General features: G+C 47.2%; 1 protein-coding gene and 1 long non-coding RNA gene across 2 annotated transcripts; both read right to left on the bottom strand.

Annotated features, from left to right (window-relative positions):
- Positions 1-1,318: 1,318 nt before the first annotated feature.
- LOC129633213 (uncharacterized) lies at positions 1,319-5,074 on the bottom strand. Its single transcript, XR_008704959.1, has 2 exons — positions 4,269-5,074; positions 1,319-2,295 (listed from the first exon to the last, which is right to left on the bottom strand). It is a non-coding gene; the product is annotated as an uncharacterized LOC129633213 (long non-coding RNA).
- Positions 5,075-5,567: 493 nt separating this feature from the next.
- On the bottom strand, positions 5,568-20,983 carry BNIP1 (BCL2 interacting protein 1). The gene is made up of 6 exons (XM_055555054.1): positions 20,258-20,983; positions 17,994-18,086; positions 16,660-16,751; positions 13,132-13,233; positions 11,370-11,488; positions 5,568-8,125 (listed from the first exon to the last, which is right to left on the bottom strand). Exons 1-6 carry the CDS (start codon positions 20,339-20,341, stop codon positions 7,929-7,931), a joined length of 687 nt encoding a protein of 228 aa, XP_055411029.1. The 5' UTR covers positions 20,342-20,983; the 3' UTR covers positions 5,568-7,928.
- Positions 20,984-21,199: the final 216 nt, after the last annotated feature.

Raw genomic sequence — 21,199 nt, 5'->3', positions numbered from 1 at the left:
GAGTACTCTTTGTTTTTCATACCAGTCAAGCTGTCAGATTAAAACTGATGGGCCATTTCCTCAATTTTCAGCCCATATTCATTGGCTATTTTATGGATTCATTTCATCCAGGGCAAAAACAAAACAAAACAAAACAAAAAAAACACCTCTTGGGGGAGGAGGGGAAGAGCAAAGACTTAATAATAAAAAAGAGAACATTTTACACTGAGTTAATTCTACCCATTGACTTTTGTTTTCTAGATGGATTAGGAAAGATGACGAATTTGCCCTGGTCTGCTCTGTCCCACTCTCAGCCCTTGCCCATTTGAGAAAATCGGCTCCATCCCTGGTCCTGAGTCCCTGTCAATCCCGGCATTCTCTTCTTGGCCTAAGTGCCATTTCCCCCAAAATAAAGTCCCAAAGAGAAAAGGGAGTGGATGCAGTGGCCATTGAGGTTATGGTGTGAGCTCTTGGCTTGAGTTTTGTCTTTTAATCCTCCCAGTGCCCCTGAGAGGTCCGCGCTGTTGGCTGTCCCTGTGCTCCAGAGCAGGGAACCACAGAGGGGCAACCGCTGCCGGGGAGAGGGCAGCTCACCTTCCCACCACCCCCGCGGTGGTGCGCTGACACCGCAGGCCCTGGGGCTTTGCTGCTGGGTACTGAGAAGGGGGTGTCACCCGCCTCCCCTCACCCCAGCCCACAGCCCTTCATTCCCGACAGCATGGCTGAGACTCCCGCCTGGTATCTCTTAGATTAGCCCCCAGCTATTTTTATTCTGCCCCTTGCTGAGGGAAGAAACACAAGTTTGGACAAACCCTCAGGCCGGGCCCCAGGGGAGACCACCACTGCCAAGGAAGAAAATGGAGCTGATTTTACATGTTACCATCTTTTTAACAACATCTCTTTTCCTTAGAAGCATGGCCAAATTGAACCACCTTGCCAGACTGCCTCCAGCAGGGCCTTTTTGACCCCCTAAACTCACTCACACAACGGATGGAGGCCGACTTTCAGAGTCTTGGGGACTTGTGCCTGTTGAATTAAAGTCCCATCTCCTGGGCTAGTGGGAAGAGGTGTTCTGGAGAGGCGCTTGCTGATGGGAAAAGGAACTGGAAGGGTGTCAGAAACACAGGGAAGCCTAGAGAAAGCCAGGCTGTGCTGGGAGGGTGAGATCAGGGCTGGGCCAAGGTGGGGACCTCAGGGACGTCTGAATGAAGGTGACGGGGTCCAGAGCTCACCTGAGTGGAGATAAAGCTTTGAAAACCTTTTTCTACTTTTGAATCTTATTTATTAAAAGTTTAAAAAATGTTTTTTATTGAGGTGTAGTTGATTTACAATGTGTTCATTTCTGCTGTACAGCCAAGTGACTCGGTTACACATATATTCTTCTTCATATTCCTTTCTGTTATGGTTTAATCACAGGATACTGAGGATAGTGCCCTGTGCTACACTATTTTTAAAGTTTTATTTTGTTGGAGTTGGTTGCAGTGCTGCTTCAGTTTCTGCTGTATACACAGACATGCTCTTTTTCATAGTCTGTTTCCGGAATCCTCGATGATGGCCCTCTAGAGACAGTGACAGCTCCGAGGACATGGGTGGATGGCCTTGCCTTTGAGAAGAGGGAGCGTACGAGCGTGAGGAAGACCCAAGCCAGCACTTTAGGCTGAATAGAAGATAAAGCAAGAGGAGGCAGGAGTGGCCGAGGAGGGACGAGGAAAACAGAGAGGGGTGTGTCACAGAGGCGGGAGGTCTCTGGGAAGATGCAAGGAGTGCTGGCCAATGCTGAGGAGGTAGGCGGGGCAACGCCTTCAGACCAGCAGCCTGGAGATACCTGATGACCTTAGCAGAGCTTGTTTTGGGGAGAATGATGGCAATCAGTTCAGTTCAGTTCAGTTGCTCAGTGAAGTCTGACTCTTTGAGACCCCATGGACTGCAGCACACCAGGCCTCCCTGTCCATCACCACTTCCCAGCACTTACTCAAACCCATGTCCGCTGAGTCGGTGATGGCATCCAACCATCTCATCCTCTGTCATCCCCGTCTCCTCCTGCCCTCAATCTTTCCCAGCATCAGAGTCTTTTCAAATGAGTCAGTTCTTCATATCAGGTGGCCAAAGTATTGGAGTTTCAGCTTCTGCATCAGTTCTTCCAATGAACACCCAGGACTGATCTCTTTTAGGATGGACTGTTTGGATCTCCTTGTACTCCAAGGGACTCTCAAGAGTCTTCTCCAACACCACAGTTCAAAAGCATCAATTCTTCGTAATAGAAGACAGATTGAAGGAGCCTGGGGAGTGGGAGCTGAGGAGACGTGTCCCAGAAGTCTGCAGAAAAGAGAAAGACAAAGCAATGGCTCAAGAGGGAAACCAACTCTTCCATGTCTTTTCCAGAGGGACGCCCTCTGCCTGTACAGGTGCCCCCAACCAGCACCCAGGACACCGGCTTCATTGTCATTCTGTGTTATCCTGAAGGGCAGGGCCTCCACTCCTATGCAGTTCTCGGGGCCCTAACACACGCGGGGAGCTCAACAAACAGTAGGTGCTTTGGATGATGTTGACCACAACAGTGACAACAGCAACGGAGACAGTGATGAAAATACAGATTCCTGAAGGTCGGAAAATCTCCTGTTTGGAGGATTAAAGGAATAGGTAGACTCTGAGAAATCTGGCTGGTCAGAGCACCTCCTCTGTCGCTGGTCATCTCTGTCAGTCCCTGTCTGCTGATTCCTCTTTTCTCTTCATCCTTATTTCTTCTCTGTCTGTACTTAGGTCTCGGGGTGATTTCATCCACCCTCATGGCTTTAAATTCTGTGTGCCAGAGATTTCCAAATGGAAGATTTCCAAACCTGCCATCTGTCACTTTGACCTGGGTGTCTTTATGTAGGGCACAACTTTTGAAAGAATGACCTAGTCCAAGGACACAACATGAACTGATTAGAATCAAATGGGACCACGATGGCAGACAAGCCAAACCTTGATCCGGAATCAGCAAGTGAAATGGCACACCCAGAGGTGCCATGACACTTCCAAGGCACTGTCAAAAGACTAAGGAGTGGGTGGTGGCCCAAATCCTGGACATCTCCATCCCTTCCCCAAAATAGTTGGAATAACCCTCCCACTCATTACCATATGAAATTACCCAGCCTGTAAGAACTAACCACCCCACATTTTGCTGCGGCTCTCACCCTCTGCGATGGAGCATGCTGTGGAGTGTGCTTCTCTCCGAATCTGAATAACTACACTTCTTACCTATCACTTTGTCCCTCACTGAATTCTTTCTATGATGAGACATCAAGAACATGAGCTTTATTAGGCCCTGAAACCAGGTACCGTGGATTTTGGCTGGGTTTGAGTCCCAGAACATGTGTTCAAGTCCCAGTCTGAGACAAACGGTTTCATTGACACATCTAAACGTGTCCAAAGCCCAGCTCCTGACTGCCTTCCTCTTTTGGTTACTCAGGGCCAAAATCTGAGTTCTTTGCTCTCCTTCCTTCAAAAATGATATCCGTTCCTTCAGGAAACCCTGTCCAGCTGGGTTGGTTCTCCCTTCAAAATACATCCAGAATGTGACCACCTCTCGCCACCTCCATGCTGTTGGCCAGGTGCAAGCCACTATCGCCTGCCCCCAGGGTGGCCGCCATTGGCCACCGAACTGGTCTCCCTGCCCTGCCCGTGTCCCCTTCACTTTTTTTTTTTAAACAAACATTTAAGATTTATTTATTTGGTTGCAAGGTCCTAGCCGCAGCACATGGATCTTCACTCTTCGTTGTAGCATGCGGGATCTTTAGTTGCGGCATGTGGACTGCTATTTGCAGCCTGTGGGATCTAGTTCCCTCATCTGGGATCCAAGGGCCCCTTGCATGGGGATCTGAATCTTAGCCACTGGACCACCAGGGAAGTCCTCAGTATCCCTTTCATTTTGTTATCAACACATAAGTCATATGAAGCCACTCCTCTGCTCCAAGCCCCATGATGGCTCTCCATGTCTCTTCCAGTACAAGGTCAATCCTTCCAGTGACGTACAAAGCAGTCACGATTTAGACTCCCACTGTCTCTTTGACCACCTTTCACTCCTGTCCCTCTCACTCTCTGTTGTAGCCATGCTGACTTCCTTGCTAGTCCCCACATTTGCCAGCCATGGTCCAATTTCCTCCCTCCTCGCCCAGATCAAGCAATTCTCCACCAGCTACCCACTCCAGTATTCTTGCCTGGAGAATCTCATGGGCAGAGGAGCCTGGAGGGCTACAGTTCATAGAGTTACAAAGAGTCGGACACAACTGAGCAACTAACAGTTTCACCTTTTTTTTCACCTGGAGATAGTATCAGATCTCCCATAGTAAGTCCTCTGGGAGTCCTCCCGGCCCCATCCCACCACCCCCCACCTCGACTCCAACCACAAGTCCAGTCTGTCACCTGTGTTTCTGACCAACAGGCTATAGATGGGAAGTTCCCATGAACCCCTCCTCCTTGGGTCTGATTAGTTTGTTAGTGTGGCTCACAGAACTCAGAGAAATACTTAATTTACAAGAGCAGCACCAGTTATTATAAAAGGATGTAGCTCAGAACTTCCAGATGGAAGAGACGCAAGGCCTGGGTGCACCCGAGGTGGAGCGTCCCTGCTCTCCCAAAGCGCGCCTCTCCCCGCAGCCTCCAGATGCTCACCAACCTGCAAGCTCTCTGAATCCCATCCTCTGGGTTTATGGAGGCTTCATTACATAGTCACGGTTGATTAAATCACTGGCAATGGGTGACTGAACTCAATCCCTGGCTCCTTTCCCATCCTTGAAGGTCAGGGGTGGGGCTGAGAGTTCCAACCCTCTGATCATGTGATTGGGTTCCCTTGGTCACCAACTCCATCCTTAGTGCTTTCCCAAGTCACTTTATGAACATAACAAGACAATTTTATCACTCTCCTTCAGAACACATTCCTATGGTTTTAGGAGTTCTGTGCCAGGAACATGATTAAGATATTCAATATATTGAATATATTCAAATATATTCTGTATCTTATTAAAAATCACAATGTCACAGATGCTCTTACTGTAGTCCTTTGCTCTAGATGGTCCCTGAGTGGTGCCTTCTTCCCCCAGCTGTTCACTCTGCTCAAACCTTGCCTCCTCAGTGAGGCCATCTGTGACCCCCTTGCTTAATATTCCAAACCTTCCCTCCCTCCCCGCTTTCCAAATCTCCATTAGCTAGTGCCACATTTCCCAAAACACTTATTTTCTAACACAATGAATAACTTATCTAGTATGTTTTTTATTGAAGTATGTTCAGATATTAATACTACTAATTTCTGGTATACAGAATAGTGATTCAGTATTTTTGCAGATTATACTCCATTTTATTACAAGATAACGGCTATAATTCTCTGTGCTATACACGATATCCTTGTTTATCTACTTTATACACAGCAGTTTGTATGTTAATCCTATGCCCCTCCTTCATGCCCCTCCCTTACCTCTCCTCTTTGGCAACCCCGTGCTACAAGTTCCAAGATGGCAGAGAACCTTTGTTTTGTTCACTGAATATCCCTAACACAGTGCCAGGGACAAAGGAGGTGTTCAGTAAATACCTGAATAAACAATCCCTTGAAGATTATTCTAATACTTTTAATACCATGAGTATCGGCTCAGCAAAGTAAATATAAGCTTGCCTTATATTAAGGACTTTGGGACAGTTAAGGACTTTGGGAACATGATGTACACACTGCTATGTTAAAAATGGATAACCAACAAAGACCTATTGTATAGCACATGGAACTACTCAATACGTGCCAGCCTGGATGGAGGTGGGTTTGGGGAGAATGGGTACATGTATATGTGTGGCTGAGTCCCTTCGCTCTTCACCTGCCACTATCACAACATTGCTAATCGGCTACACCCCAATACAAAATGTTTTTGGTGTTGAAAGTTTTTTAATTAAAAAAAAAAAATTAAAAATTAAAAAGTGAATTAAGGTAATGCGTGAAATGTCTTCCAAAGGCTATACAGGTGAACTTTGTTCATCTGCATGTTTGTTTAAAAATATATATACAATAACATTTCATTTGGATGAATGGAAATAGTTTACAGCAAGACCGTAAGCATGAAATGCGAGCACTGCCCCCTCCTGGTTGAACATGGAGACGCGGCCTCTGGCACCGCCAGCCCCACTGGGGACAAGTTAGGCTGGCTGCTGGGGGTTGCGAGACATGCTGTCGAAGGCGTTCCAAACTGGGTCAAATTCAACCCTATTTTCAGGAGGAGGCAAGAAGAAGAGGAATAACGTATCAAAGGCAGAATTTTAGGGAGTACACAGCCCACACATTTACATATCGTGAAGAGGATGTTGACAATTAGTGGGAAGGAGTAAAGAAAAACGTTAAGACAATCCTAAAATGATCACATCCATCTGCTGCACTTACAGCTGGAATCTGAGTGGGAATTTCCCATCTGTGCTTTAGTCTCAGCTTTAATTTGACTATAAATAAGACACACGCGTGCACAACTTACAGTGAGCAGCTTCTGGGCCAGGAGCTGTTTAAGGATGATATATATAAACTGTGTGCACACACTGTAACTCAGAACCCACTCAGTACACTAGTCAGTCTGAGGCGTGCAGCCGATCTCTCATAACTTGGTCCCAGGATGATCTGACACTTCATAACGGAGGCCTTAACGTTGACACCCTCTGCTCAGACAGATGCAAACAGAACTTCCGACGCCCACGCCAGCCTCCCCTGGAGAACCTAGCTGTTTGCTTCAGGAATTCTCAGCGCCCAGAGGTCTGACGGTGGCTGGATCTGGGAAGCCTGTGGTTCAGTCAGACAGAAGCGGCACTTGCTACTTTGCGTTCTTGTGTGATTCTCAAATGGTCTCCACAAGCATCTATATATGGACCATCACCCCCGCTGCCCAGGTAGGGAGGCTGAGGCTGAGCGGCCTAAGGTAACTTGCCGTGGTCATGTGGTTTCTTAGCAGCAGAACCAAGACTCAAAAAGTTCAAATCCACACGTTCTTTCCACTTTCTCCTCTGCCCCCACATTACCCTCCCGGGCCTCTGGGGCTATAAATAGTGGGGGAGGCTGGGATATTGTGGCTGAGGGCAGCCAGGCCTTTAGCACAAGGGGACACTAACATCTCCCAGCCGGGCCTAGCTTGGGCCCTGCTACCCGCCAGGTCTCAACAGAACTCAGGCCCAGACAGGCCCCAGCTTATCACTGGCTTCACTCTCTGGGTTATATTTAGCCCTGGCCCTCACAGAGAAAGGTGTGGGCCAGCCCCTGAGATGGTGCACACCCCCAGCCACTGTGCGCAGAGAGGGCGTCCGCCTTGGCCTCTTCAGACGCTGCTGCGAGCTGCCGCCAGCGGAGGTGCACCCTCCTTCCTGAGGGCCTGCGCGATCTTGTCTGTTTTGCTCGTTGAGGGACCATGGCAGCCTCTAGAACATTCTGTCTCTGTGTGGCTGTTGCTTAAAAATTCTTTGCTGAGCGAACAAGTGAATGATCTGAGTTCAAGTTCTAGATAGCTGGACTTCAAGAACAGGCACATGAATTCCCAGAGGAATGCCTTAGAAAACCAAGTGCATTTCATGCTATTAAATACAGTCAACTTTATTCAAGGAATGGATGTTTTCATCCTCCTCCCCCTCTTCTCTTCCCTCCTCCAGATCTGGCATTAAGGCTGCGGGGGGGCAGGGGGACATGGGAGGGACATCAAATCCTGGAGGCCGCCCGGGTGTCCCACGTGACTGCACTCACAGTGTGTGAGGGCTCTTGGCGTCCCTGCAGGGTCCCGATGACAGGCTCCCTCCTCGTCCTCTGCTCAGCCCGTCACACCAGCCACCTGCAGAAACTCGCGGGGCTGTGTCTCCATCTCACCTGCTGAGCACCTGAAGCAGGCTGGGGCCAGAGTTCAGGAGTGCGGCCAGACTCTGACAGCGGAGTTCAGAGGGCAGAAGCTGGCAGCTCTCAGATCTCACAAAAACGGAAAGAGCCGTTTTTTCAAAATATAGAGGACTGTAGCAAGAAAGAGTGCCAGTGCAAGGAAAATGAGAAGCTTGTCTGTCAGCTCTCGGCGATTATATTTTGTGATGAGCTTCCGTCCCAACTGGATGGTCCCTGACATGGATTTGAATTCTTCATTTGCATCCAGGATAGTCCGTGAAGAATTAACTGAAACGAGAGGGAGGGAGCATGACTCAGAAACTGTATGGCACCAAACCCAGAGACTTTGCTGGCTGGGTTCCCGGTGTAACACTGCGCTTGGAAGCAAGTTCCCGAGCCAGAGCAAAAGATGTGAAGATAGGCAGCGCAGAGGAGCACAGAACAAGGACAGGGCAAGGAGAGGCAGCTCCCTGGGTTCCATCCGGCTCAGAGAGGGATGAGGTTTGCTGACACACACTGTCACAGGGCCATAACTAGGGAGGACTCCTAACCTGACACCTTAAACCTTCTCCCAACGTGGACACCAACAGGGAAAAGGGCAGACACCGGTTCCTTTTCTCACCACCAACCTCCACTTTCTGGAGGAGGCAGGCACTGCTGAGAAGAACCGGTGGTCACAAAACTAACCCAGGGGACTGTGGACAGCACTGTGAGGTCTCTGTGGGGACAGGACTTTGCACCTGCGAGGTGCACCCTGCCAGGACGCCTCCTGGTCAGATCTGCTCTTCACAGGATCGTGAAAGAGCTGGGGTGTCCTGGGCCCTGCCACTCACCCTCATACAAGCCAGTCCTTTAGCCCAGGGACGCTGGCTGTAGTGTTAAACACATGATGCCCATGCTCCAGCCCCCTGGGAAACCTACGAAGAGGCCACGTGATGCCCGTGCTCCAGCCCCCTGGGAAACCTGTGAAGAGGCATGCACCCTTAAGGTTCATTGTGCCCATGTGACAAACGAACCGGAGTGCCGGTTACTAGGCCTGACACCTGGGGAAGGCTTACCTGGCAAGACTCCTCTATTAAGCCTAACAGGGCATCATCAGGATATCCCCGGAGTGAAACGCTGTCAAGTGAGAAGGCTGGGTGTGAAGGACAGCATGTGAGATGTTTCCATTTATGTAACAAAGGAGGGGATAACTAACACCTGCTTGTACTATGCACACTGGAGAATCTCAGAGGCTACAAGACAAACCGGGAGCGGTGGGCGCCTCTGGGGAGCAGGCCAGGAGGTCTGAAGGCAGAGCTGTTCCTGCCTGTGCCGTCCAGAGCTGTGCAGCCGGTGCTGACTGCAACAAGTCACGCGGCCCGAGGGAGTCAAATGTGCCCCATCCAAACCGTGATGTCCCTATAGGCAAATACCCACACGAGTTCAGAGATTCAGTGTGAAAAAGAATGTAAAATCTCTCTCAATAATTTCCACTATGAATTGCATATTGAAATAAATATATTACAATCAATATATTTGTAATATATTGCAATCATATACATTTGTAATATACTGCAATATATTACAATCATATATTTGTTTTTAACTTTTTTTTTTTTGATGCAAAATATTTATTCCAAGTTAGTTTGTTTTTAACTTTTTTTAATGTGCCTAATGAAAATTTTAAGTATGTGGCTCCCATGATGTTTCTATGGGACAGTGCTGACCTGGAGGGTTTTTCCCTTAACTACGTCATTCATATTACCTTTTACAAAATTACAAGCCAGTAAGCAAATAAATTACCAGAGGAAAGAGAGCAGTAGCTTGAAAAGCACAGGGGTACAAACAAACACTCATGCAACAAAAGTCCCTCTCATCCTCTTTCTCCATGCCTGTTGCCACGCTGAAAACCTAAGACTCTCTGAAGTAAAAATCTAACTGGCTTTTCCATTTAAACTTTCTTTACAGAGAACTTTAACCATCACAGAAGCAGACAGAACAGAATCATGAAACGCCATGTGCCACTGCCCATACCCAAGAACCATCAACTCCCTGGTAATCCTGTCCCTGCAAGACCCCCAAACAATTCTGGCCCCGCTACAATTGTGCAGCAAATTCCAGACATCATATCCTTAATGGGCTTAAAAAAAAAAAAAAGACAAAAAACTGCAGTCCTAATAGATTTCTAAATCAAGCTGAATTTATGTGTCACAAGGCAAGGATTAATAACCGTTCTTCGATGGCCATCTCGCCTATAACGTGTGACCCCAAAACAACCCTCAACACCCCAGAAACCACCAGGATCTGTGCCCCCTTCTCAGCACGTAACTCTATGTGCTCTGATCCACCTGCTGGGGGTGGGTGCCTGTTACCCACACCAGAGCAGAAAAGCCCTGGACTCCAAGGCCAGGCGGGCTCCTCCCTCTCACACTCTCCTCGGGCGGTGGCCCCAGTGCACACTCAGAGGTGACCAGCTGGTTCCAAGCCCAAACGCCCAGGTGAGTTTCAAACACAGGCAGTGACCTCAGGGACAAGCGCCTTGATTCTCTTTTTGCTTCTGCCTGTTAGGATAGTGCACGGAAACAAACAAAAGAGTGGTTCAAAATGCAGATAATTTCTAGGGGTGATGGTGGTATTGTTTTTTTGTTTCTTGTTTCAAAAGTCTCTTATCTTTTAGAAATATATATGGAAGCACTTATATGGATGGCGTCTGAGATTTGCTTCAAAGTAATCGAAACAGGGGCAGGGTGAGGACAGAGTTGAGGCTGGCCAGGAGCTGGCCACGGCCGCAGCTGGGTGGCGGCTCCTGGGACTCGTGTCCCTGGCTCTCTACCTTCGTCTCTGTGCGACTCCTCCAAAGGTATCTCAGAGCAAACCCTCTGCCTCTGTTTTCCTATAGGGAGGATGCTGGGAAAGCTGCTGGGGAGAACCAGATGGTCTCAAGAAGCTCAGCTTCTAACTGTATCTTTCAAAAGGAGCTCACAGGACTTCCCTGATTGTCCGGTGGGTAAGATTCCACGCTTCCACTGCAAAGGGCATGAGTATGATCCCCAGTAGGGAAATTAGGATCCTGCATGCTATACAGCACAGCCAAAAAGTAAAAAATATATATACAAATATATAAATAAAAGGAGCTCACAGGAAAAATAACATTGGGGAGTACAATTCTAAGTGGATGCCCTAGTAGACCAGCAGGCAACCAATAACTGATCATCTCTCTGCCTGGCCAGAATGGTCCCCAGAGCCCGAGATGAAAAACGGACTCCCAAGCCCTTCCTCCAGGCCTGTTGGCACCCACTCTCCAGGAGAGCGCCTGGGAGTTCTTCCGAACATTTTGATGGGGTGTGTGGATCTTTCAGTACAACTATAAAAACCAAAAAGGGAAATGAGAGCAGTGCATCCCAAATGGGTAAGACCAAGCTGTCACAGGAGAGAGAAGCCACACAGAGCAGTGAAGGCGGGGCAAGTGAGGGCAGGGGCGGAGGAGCCCAGGCGTGAGGGCCATGGAGCCCGGAGGCAGCCTCCCACTGCAGGCCTGGCCTGACTTTACCCAGCGTCTGCATGGCTTCCTCGCTCTGCTGGACCTGCTGGGACATCATCCTGCTGATCCCCATGAGGCTCTCTGTGATGTCACTGGATGTCTGGGCCAGGCTCTCTTTGGCAGTTTTCCTAGAAGTACAGAGTAGGAGGAGGAATGTCAACAAAAGCCCAGCTCAAGAAAGCCCTGGATTCAAACAAGATTCCACTTTTTAATCTATCAAATTAGCACATGTTTTTTAAATGGTCATACTTAATGGTGGCAAAGGACTTCCCCTGATGGCTCAGTGGTGAAGAACCCGCTTGCAACACAGGAGACTCAGGAGAAGCAGGTTCGATCCCTGGGTTGAGAAGGCCCCCTCAAGGAGGAAATGGCAACCCACTCTAGTATTCTTGCCTGGGAGAGTCCATAGACAGAGGAGTCTGGCAGGCAATAGTGCATGGGGTCACAAAGAACCTGATATGACTGAGTGACTCAGCACACACGCAGTGGTGGCAAGGGCATGGCGAGAGCACGCACTTGAAGACTGCTGGTAGGAACGTCCACTGGTGCTCCTTCTGAGAGCCAACTGGCGATATGTATTAGGAGCCTTAGCGATGTTCATGCCTTTGACCCAATAATCTCACCCCTGGGAATCTCTCCAAAGGAAACACACAGAATGTGGACAAAGCTTTACGTACTGACATGTGCCCTCGTGTGTTATTCATAGTACTGACATAACTAGAAATATAAACACACACAAGCAGAGGATTAGTTATAAAGAGCTTTTTAAAAAAACAGGCAAGTCTTTGTGAAGATAATAATACTAAGTGAAGACTAGGAGACTACATCTAACGTTCAGTTCAGTTCAGTTGCTCAGTTGTGTCCGACTCTTTGCGACCCCATGGACTTCTGCACACCAGGCTTCCCTGTCCATCACCAACTCCAAGCTCAACATGAGTTTGAGCTCATGTCCATTGAGTTGGTGATGCCATCCAATCATCTCATTCTCTGTCATCCCTTTCTCCTCCTGCCTTCAATCTTTGCCAGCATCAGGGTCTTTTCAAATGAGTCAATTCTTTGCATCAGGTGGCCAAAGTACTGGAGCTTCGGCTTCAGCGTTAGTCCTTCCAATGAACATTCAGGACTGATTTCCTTTAGGATGGACTGGTTGGATCTCCTTGCAGTCCAAGGGACTCTCAAGAGTTCTCCAACATCACAGTTCAAAAGCATCAATTCTTCGGTGCTCAGCCTTCTTTATGGCCCAACTCTCACATTCATACATGACTACTAGAAGAACCATAGCTTTGACTATGCACACCTTTTGACAAAGTAATGTCTCTGCTTTTTAATATGCTGTCTAGGTTGGTCACAGGTTTTCTTCCAAGCGTCTTTAACCTCATGGCTGCAATCACCATCTACAGTGATTTTGGAGCCCAAGAAAATAAAGTCTGTCACAGTTTCTGTTGTTTTCCCATCTATTTGCCATGAAGTGATGGGACCAGATAATGTATGGTACCATACTGACTTTATAAAAAATATGGAAGAAAAAATAATGAAAGGAGGCAATATATCAAAATAGTTGTGAATGGCACAATTCATGCTTTCACTTTGTGATTCACATTTTACCAATTTACTAAAAATAAGAATGTATTTCTTTTATAGTTAAAAAAATTACTTATAAAATATCAATTTTATGCTGAAAACAAGAGAGGGTTCCCCACAGTAGGTTTTGCACCTTGCCAACTCCTGTCTATTCTGTCATCAAAACCCAGAAAGACAAGAAGATACATACCTTTGCCGGAACAGGTCTCCTCCCTGGAGAAGTTCTGCCTTCTCTAGGTTGTCGATTGCAATTTTGCAAGTGAGGTTAGCCTTCCTCCATGAGGTCTGATTGCTGGAATTATAAAAGCCATGTGTGAGTTTCTCTTGATGCCAACAGGCTGTCAGTTAGTTCAAGTCACAGCAGTCTTCCAGCCAGGGAGTGATGGGGAGGCCACCTGTGTGCAGCCCAGAGTCCATCACCCCTCCCACCACTCCGTCTTCTTGGTTGCCCCAGAAACTGTTTCCGTTCTCCTACCGCCCATAACAGTCCCTCTCCCCCAGGGCAGCCAGAGGGAGAAGCCTGGTCGTAGCATCCCTGTGTTTATAGCCCACAATGGCTCCACTAAAGGTCACATCCAAACTGCCCAGCTGGGCGCACGCAGCCCTGTTCAGTCATCTCCTACACGTTACTGCTCTGCCCGCGGTGTGGCTTGGTTCTGCTCCTGGAGAACCATGCCTCGTTCATCTTTGTATCACCAGTACCCAGGACAACAGTTATTGACCCATTAGCTGCTTGATCAATATAGGCAGTAGGAAGTAGAAAAACCAGTATAAGAGAGTTTTCTTCAATATTTCTTCAAGGTTTGCTGCTCTTTACACCAGTGGTCCCCAATCTTTTTGGCACCAAGGCCTGGTTCCGTGGAAGACGATTTTCCCATGGGTCAGTGGGGGTGGAGGGCAGCTTTGGGATGGTTCAAGTGCATTACACTAGGGTGCACCTTGCTTCTATTTTGGGGCAATCTCAAGATACTCCACCTTGACTTTAGGGTTAAGGTTCGTGCTCTTCTAAGAAGCTAATGCTGCCACTTCTGGGAAAGGAAGCAGAGCTCAGGTGGTAATGCGAGTGTTGGAGAGCGGCTGTAAAAAGATGAAACTTTGTTCAATTGCCCACCACTCACTTCGTGCTGTGTGGCCTGGTTCCTAACAGGTCATGGACTGGTGCTGGCCTGTGGCCTAAGGGCTGGGGACGCCTGCTTAACAAACCACAGGCCAATCGTGGACAACACAAACACGTTGTACTAGCAGGGCCCGGTCTGACACAATTTATTCACATTCTTTACCTGATCTTTGTGATGACTCAAATTAGTAAACAGTTTCCTGAAGTTAGAGTGGAGGAGGGTCTTTGTTTTTGTGTGTGTGTAAAATATTTTATTGACGTATAGTTGATATATAATGCTGTGTTAATTTCTGCTGAAAAGCAAAGTGTCTCAGTTATACATATATTCTTTTTCATATTTTTTCCATATGTATGGTTTATCACAGGATATCGAATATAGTTCCCTGTGCTAGACAGTAGGACCTTGATGTTTATCCGTCTTATAAATAGTAGTTTGCATCTGCTAACCCCAAACTTTCAGTCCTTCTCTCCCCCACTTACCCTCCTCCTTGGCCACCACAGATCTGTTCTGTGAGTAAGTGTGCATCTGTTTCATAGCTATGTTCACTGGGCCGTAGTTTAGATTCCACATATCAGATGGTGTTTGTCTTTCTCCTTCTGACTTGTTTGATAGTGTGCTAATCTCTGGGTCCATCCGTGTTGCTGCAAATGGCATCAGCTCAACCTTTCTCATGGCTGAGTGGTGCTCTGTTACACATATGCGCCACCTCTTCTTCCTCCCTCCTCTCTTGATGGACATGTCGGGTGTTTCCATGCCTTGGCTACTGTGAGCAGTGTTGTTATTTACCTGAACATAGCGGTACGTGCATCTTTTTGAATTATAGCTTTGTCTGGATATATACCCAAGAGTGGGACTGCTGGATCATATGGTAACTCTGTTTTTAGTTTTCTGGGAAGCCTCCATACTGTTGTCCATAGTGGCTGCACCAACTTCCACTACAGTGAGACCCTTGTCGATGGACTCGAGTTAACTGGGCTCCTCAGAGAAGCAAACTCATGCGCTAGAGCTCTTACACAGCTGGCTCAAATCAACTGTGCTAACCTCCAGAATATTTAGAAAGGCAAACGACAGTCCACGAACTGATAGGCTGGAGTTTTGAATAGCACCTCTGGGCTGAGAATGTTCAAATGAGCTCTCTGATGCCTGGCCAGCACCTACGATGCCGGCTCACACGTGAATTAACTACATTTTTAACTGTTTACAAGGGCGTTCTGCTGGGCCCTGCAATGCAGAGATGAGTGAGCCTGTCCTCAGGGACTCATATTTATTGGGGAGAAAGACAAACAAAGTATTTACTGTACAGTATGACGAGCACCATAATCCAGGTAAGCACAAGCACGGTTTTGACATGCAACTGCCAAAGTATTACTTTACTGCTTTCTCTCTTCTACCCTGGAATTAGACATCCTGAATGGCCACACTCAACTTTAAACCCATGCTGAGGTGGTTTTGCTGGTGTAACTTGATAGATTTTACACAAGGAGTCCTCTTTACTCAGTCTTTATAATTGAGCCCCCATGGTGGCGAGGGAAACAAAAGCCATCATGACCCAAAGTATCACTGGTCGCCACCCACACATCCCTCCCTCCTCACAAGAGCCTCCACCGTGCCCGTGTCTTCGTCAGTCTCTGTCCTCCTGACAGCTGGGCATTATAAACAGAGCTGCTATCAGCAAGGATGATGCTGGAGCATCACTCAAATCAGACACAAAGTGCAAGTGAAGTCGCTCAGTCGTGTCCAACTCTGTGACCCAATGGACTGTAGCCCACCAGGCTCCTCTGTCCGTGTGATTTTCCAGGCAAGAGTACTGGAGTGGGTTGCCATTTCCTTCTCCAGGGGATCTTCCCAAGCCATGGATCGAACCTGGGTCTCCCACATTGTACAGACACTTTACCGTCTGAGCCACCAGGGAAGTCCCAAAGCTGTAGACAAACACAGATGTGACAAAGTTAAGACCAGGTAACAAGATGAAGAGAAAACCCATGAGGATGGGGACAGGACAGGGACTTCAAAAGAGAAGGATCTAGAAACGCTGATGGGGACCTCCAACATTTCTGCAGTAACAACCCTCTTTCTGACTGTCGTGGGAACAGCAACTGTGAAGGGTCAGGTACTGTTTCATGCTGTCAGATGACTTTGCTGGAAAAGTCCCCTAATTCAACACCAAGAAATAGCACATACTTCAATTATATAATCAAGGATTAGCATACAGCTGCAATGAAAACTTCAATTCTACTTAACATAAGCTTATTTACATTTTTTTGTCCTTTTTTTTTTTTAGGATAAAGTCCCATTCAAAACTTTCTAAGTTTTGGTCTGTCTTAAGTAGGTTCACCTTTGGTGGACTTTTTCTGCTATCAATTCTCTTTAAATTAAAAAGGACCTTATATTAAAAAAGCAACGAATTTTTTGCTTTTTAAAAAATATAAAACACAGCATACTGTTAAATACGCTTTTGTACACTATGCACAGTCCCACCTACCCAAGAGCCCTGGCTTACCCCCAGCTTTGGCAGGTTTATTAGGCAAACTGAGGCACAAGCCTCACCGGGAGCAGGAGGCCCAGCAGCGGCCACTGGCAGGAGGCCAGGCCCCACCCACCTGAGCATCTGCTTTTTGTGATTCTCCACTTCTTGGAGCAGAACTTGCTTCTCTGACTCTTTGTCTTGCTCTTTAGCCGACTGCTCAAGCTCCTTTGGGAGGAAATCAGCTCTAAGTTAAAATGATTTTGAAAGGCAATGAAAAACTGGAAAGCACTTCTGTTTCTGCCAGTTATGCAGCAGCACTTGAAAGCCCGCCTAGAACAGGAGACTCAGGAATGCTGGTTCATACACAACAAACACCCTTTTACATGGATAGCTGTGTAAAAGGAAAGAAAGGACCATCCTCAAGATCTCAAAATAAGAAAGGAACTACGAGTCAGAGCAGTCTTCCTATGAGGGGTGTGAGGCTGCCCTGGAGCAGGAGATGTGTTCCTGCAATCCAGGACATGCCTGAAAGGAAAAGGGAAAAAACTACAATAACATAGGAGCCTACTGATCCCACTCTGAGACATGATGGAAGTAACACTCTGCTATCTGTTTCTACATGCTCTCAATCTTGGTACATATTTCATTTTAGACTGAGTGGCAAACACGGTTTTCAAGTCCATGTGGGGACAGAAAACGAAGCCTTGGCCACCTGAGGCTGGGAATTGGAACTGAGATCATTGCAAAGCCAGGAGCACAAAGGGACGCAAATACCCTCAGTGAAAAGGTGAGCTAGGAAAATGTCTGTCAGCCAGCACAGAGAAACTGTGGAGTTTTTTGTTGTGGGATCTGGCTAGAGGGATATAAGTGTCTCTCCCGATTATAACCATGGCGCTCCCCTCACATGGATCGAGGGTCCAAGTTCATCCTCCCTGAGTGGTTCAAGAACCTCCACAAGGAGAAACGAACATAAAAAGTGCTCCCAGACCTGTGGTAATCCCAGGAGACCTGGAAAAAGCAAATGCAAAAACCTCTGAAGAGACTTACATTCAACCCAGGTTGCACAAAAGCCCCAAAGGTAAGGCCTTCTGAAAAGAAAGACTCAGAGCCCAAAATAACCAAACACCAGGACACAGCCATCCACCACAGTGAGGGACAGCAGACCTCACTTTCTTTTCATCCAGAACTCTCTCTAGTTCTCTGTGACAGAACTTCCATTTCCCCCACCTTGCCTCCTCACTCCCTTCTCCCCACACGCCCATTCTTCCACTCAGCGATGGTGCCCTATCTGCACATGACGGGGGGTAAGCAGTGAACGCCAGGAGCAGTCCTGCTCTCATCGAGTTTACACTCCATTAAAGAATATAGATTTTAAACAAATCATTAACTTAACACGTTTGCAAAACCTCTCCAATGCACATTCTCTTCTTTCCCCAGGCGCAGCGTCCCAGCTCCGCACTCACTCACCTGTATTCTGTGCCGCAGTTGCTGAAACTTCTCTTTAACTTTAGTGTTCAGTTCAGTAAGTGCACTTAATGGTCCTGAACAATCTCGAATATCCTAGGAGACATTGAAGAGATGAATGGGCCTTTCTCAAGGCAATGAGAGGAAATGACACCAGCTGTACAATGAGAGAGTTGGCTTAGACCACAACTCAGTTGGACCTACTGGCTGTAATTCACCCTAATCTTTGGTGTTTACATCTGTAACACAAGCAGAAGCATTATAATTTACATTTTTTTAATCCCTCTTTGGAGTTAAGTCTGAGCGAGTAACATTGAAGCATAAGCAGAAAGACAACAGTGCGACTTCCCTGGTGGTACAGCGGATAGCAAATCCGATGCTGCGGAGCAACTAAGCCTGCACACCAAAACTGCGGAGCCTGCCTGCTGCAACTGCCGAAGCCCTGTGGGTCCTAGAGCCTGTGCTCCGAACAAGAGAAGCCACAGCAACGAGAAGCCCAGGCACTGCAACAAAGAGCAGCCCCTACTTGTACAATCAGTGAAAGCCCATGCGCAGCAACGAAGACTCCGTGCAACCAAAAATTAATTAGTAAATAAGTTTTTAAAAACAGAAACGAACTAAGGAACTAATAAGTCTTGATGTTTAACGGAACACCACCCAGCCATTATGAAAGACTTAAAGCAGCTTGCATATCTGACAAGGATGAACACCTGAGAGAGTACTATAACTTTAGGTCTTTCCAACTTAAAAATGAGCGATGCTAAATTCTTGGCATATGACAAGACGAACCTCTTTAAGATTAACTGCTTGATCTAATTTTACAAACCATCTATTAATATTATAAATCAGTTTACAGACATGTTCAAATGTAGATTTAGAATTTGTTTCTGGACATTCAGAATTACCAGGGCCAGGTAAGGCGGGCCCTAGAGCCAGACCATGTGGATTCAAATTCTAGTTGCAGCAACTTATCAGATGTAAAATCTTGAAAAAGTTACTGAGGCTTCTTTGTCTGTTTCCCCATCATTACCCACTTCATGACCAGGTACCCACATAAAGGGCTTAGCAGGAGTTGCCACACTGTAAGGATGTGCTAAATCTAGCTATAATCAATTGTTCTCTTCAGGAGAGAGTGAATCTTCAAGAGTGCAAAATGGGGCTGAAGCAATTTAGATCACCTGAAAAGCCAATTTCATTTTTATGAATACTAAATTCATTTTTCTAGAATTGGCCCAGATGTTTTGTAGTTTATACATGGGAAACGTGAAGTTCAAAAAATTTAAATGTTTGTATCAAGTTGTTCTTGTTCTCTGGATTACTCATTAAATCACAGTTTCATGCAACATTTAATGGCTATTAATTTGGTTTATTTTGCACCTGATTTCCGTGGGGAGCTTACTTTCCTTCACCTTTTACCACAGCTAGATGAAGACTCTTACTTAGCACCTAAGGTTGAGTAACACTGCTGGAAATGGAAACCATTTGCCCAAAAGGAAAGTTTAAAACTCTTGGTTTCTTTTTGATAAACTAAAGGAACTATTTTTACATTCCCAACTCTTGCCTATGCCAATTGGTTTATTGAACTATTACCTTCAACCCGTAATTGGCTTAGGCAAAGGATCTCAATCCCCCATCAGTTAAACGAAGTAGACGCCAAGAATTTTCTCTAGGATGACTTTCATTGTCCGCGTCCCAGTTTTGCCATTATCTACTTTCTGCTCAGACAGCACTCCTTCCTCATTTACAAAATCACAACTACGGTCTAGGTCACGTTCATTTCACCCAGTACCTCCTGTGCCAGGCGGCCTTTGGTGCCACAGGGCATCAGACCAGCAGGGGGCGAGGCTGATGGCCTACAGGACGCTACTAAAGGATGGGGAGGACGGGGTCAGAAGGCGGGGCCAGGCAGGATGACAGGTATGTTTTGAGGCCGGCTGGGGGTGGCGAGGTGACGGCCAGGGGTGTGTAGGGGAGCGGCCACACAGGGGAAGCCCAGTTAGGAGTGGAGGTGGAGGAGGGGGTGTCCTGGAAGAGGGTGAGCTAACGGCAGTCGGACGGAATGCCAAGGCCAAGGATCAAGGGGATGGAGGGGACGGGGCCAAGGGACGAGACAGTTGAGGGGTAGTGGGCAGGGAGCTGGGCCAGTGGCCTCGGAGACATGACCAAGTGGGGAAAGCTCGGGAGTGAGACCGCTGAGCTCACAGAAGGCCAGCTAAGCTTGGGATTTAGGGCTACTGGACCCTGGCGGGGATCCCGGGCATTAGTACCTGGATAAGCGCCTTCACCTCCAGATCGAATTTGACAATCTCTTGGTTACAGATACGGACGTGGACATCTTGGGCAGCCGCCATGTTGGAAATGCCGGCTACGGGAAGCCGCGGAGCCCAAGTTCCAACGCGTTTTCGTACCGGCTTCCTTTTTAGCCTCCGGGTCTTGCGGCAGCGCCCCCTAGAGACCGGGGCTGAGGCGAGAGAGGGTGGTGGCGCCAAGTCCTGTGGCCTTTGCCTGACAAGTGGCAAAAATCAGTCGGCTTCTTGTGGACCTAGAAGACGTAGAGAAAGAAAGGAGGGAATTGTCAGGACGCTTTAACAGGGGCGTCTCCCCATATTCTGCCCATCAGCCATTCTAATGACCGCATATTTTTTGCACAGAGGCGGGGAAAAGATTGGAAGAAAATTATCCATTGGGATGTCTCTGGAAGGTGGAATTAAACAATTTTTTATATTCCTTTAAACTTTCTTGTATTTTTCATATTTTCTACAATGAATATAAGTTGTGGGGTGAAAGAAAAAAATGACAAATGTTATCATTACTTTTTAAAATGTATGAAATTCAAGGCAGTTTGCTAGGGGTAACAACTCCTGTCAGTTCAGCCCACGGTTGGAGGGTCTTTCTAAAATGCACAACTGATCAAGTCACATTCCAACTTACACCCCTTATCTGACTCCAGGTGTTTCCCTTTTGTGTGCAGTTGGTTTTAATAAATGGACTTTGCTGGAGTAGCTTTGATGGATTAATGTAGTTTTTAATGAAAATAAAAGTGAGTCGCTTAGTCCTGTGACTCCATGGACTGACTGTAACCTGCCAGTCTCCTCTGCCCATGGGATTTTCCAGGCAAGAATACTGGAGTGGTAGCCATTTCCTTTTCCAGGTAGATCTTCCCGACCCAGGGATTGAACCTGGGTCTCCCACATTGCAGATTCTTTACC

Source organism: Bubalus kerabau, chromosome 18, assembly GCF_029407905.1.
Source record: "Bubalus kerabau isolate K-KA32 ecotype Philippines breed swamp buffalo chromosome 18, PCC_UOA_SB_1v2, whole genome shotgun sequence".
Lineage (NCBI taxonomy): Eukaryota > Metazoa > Chordata > Mammalia > Artiodactyla > Bovidae > Bubalus > Bubalus kerabau.
Note: the sequence above shows the minus strand (reverse complement) of the source record. Positions and strands in the feature narration are given on the sequence as shown.

Bases quoted from the DNA above. Each gene is read 5' to 3' on its own strand.
- BNIP1 (XM_055555054.1), bottom strand. From the start codon at position 20,341: ATGGCGGCTGCCCAAGATGTCCACGTCCGTATCTGTAACCAAGAGATT. The intron at 18,087-20,257 runs GTACTAATGCCC...AATGTCTCCTAG, and splicing joins AGGTGAAGGCGCTTATCCAG to GATATTCGAGATTGTTCAGG. The intron at 13,234-16,659 runs GTGGGTGGGGCC...TTATAATTCCAG, and splicing joins CACAAAAAGCAGATGCTCAG to CAATCAGACCTCATGGAGGA.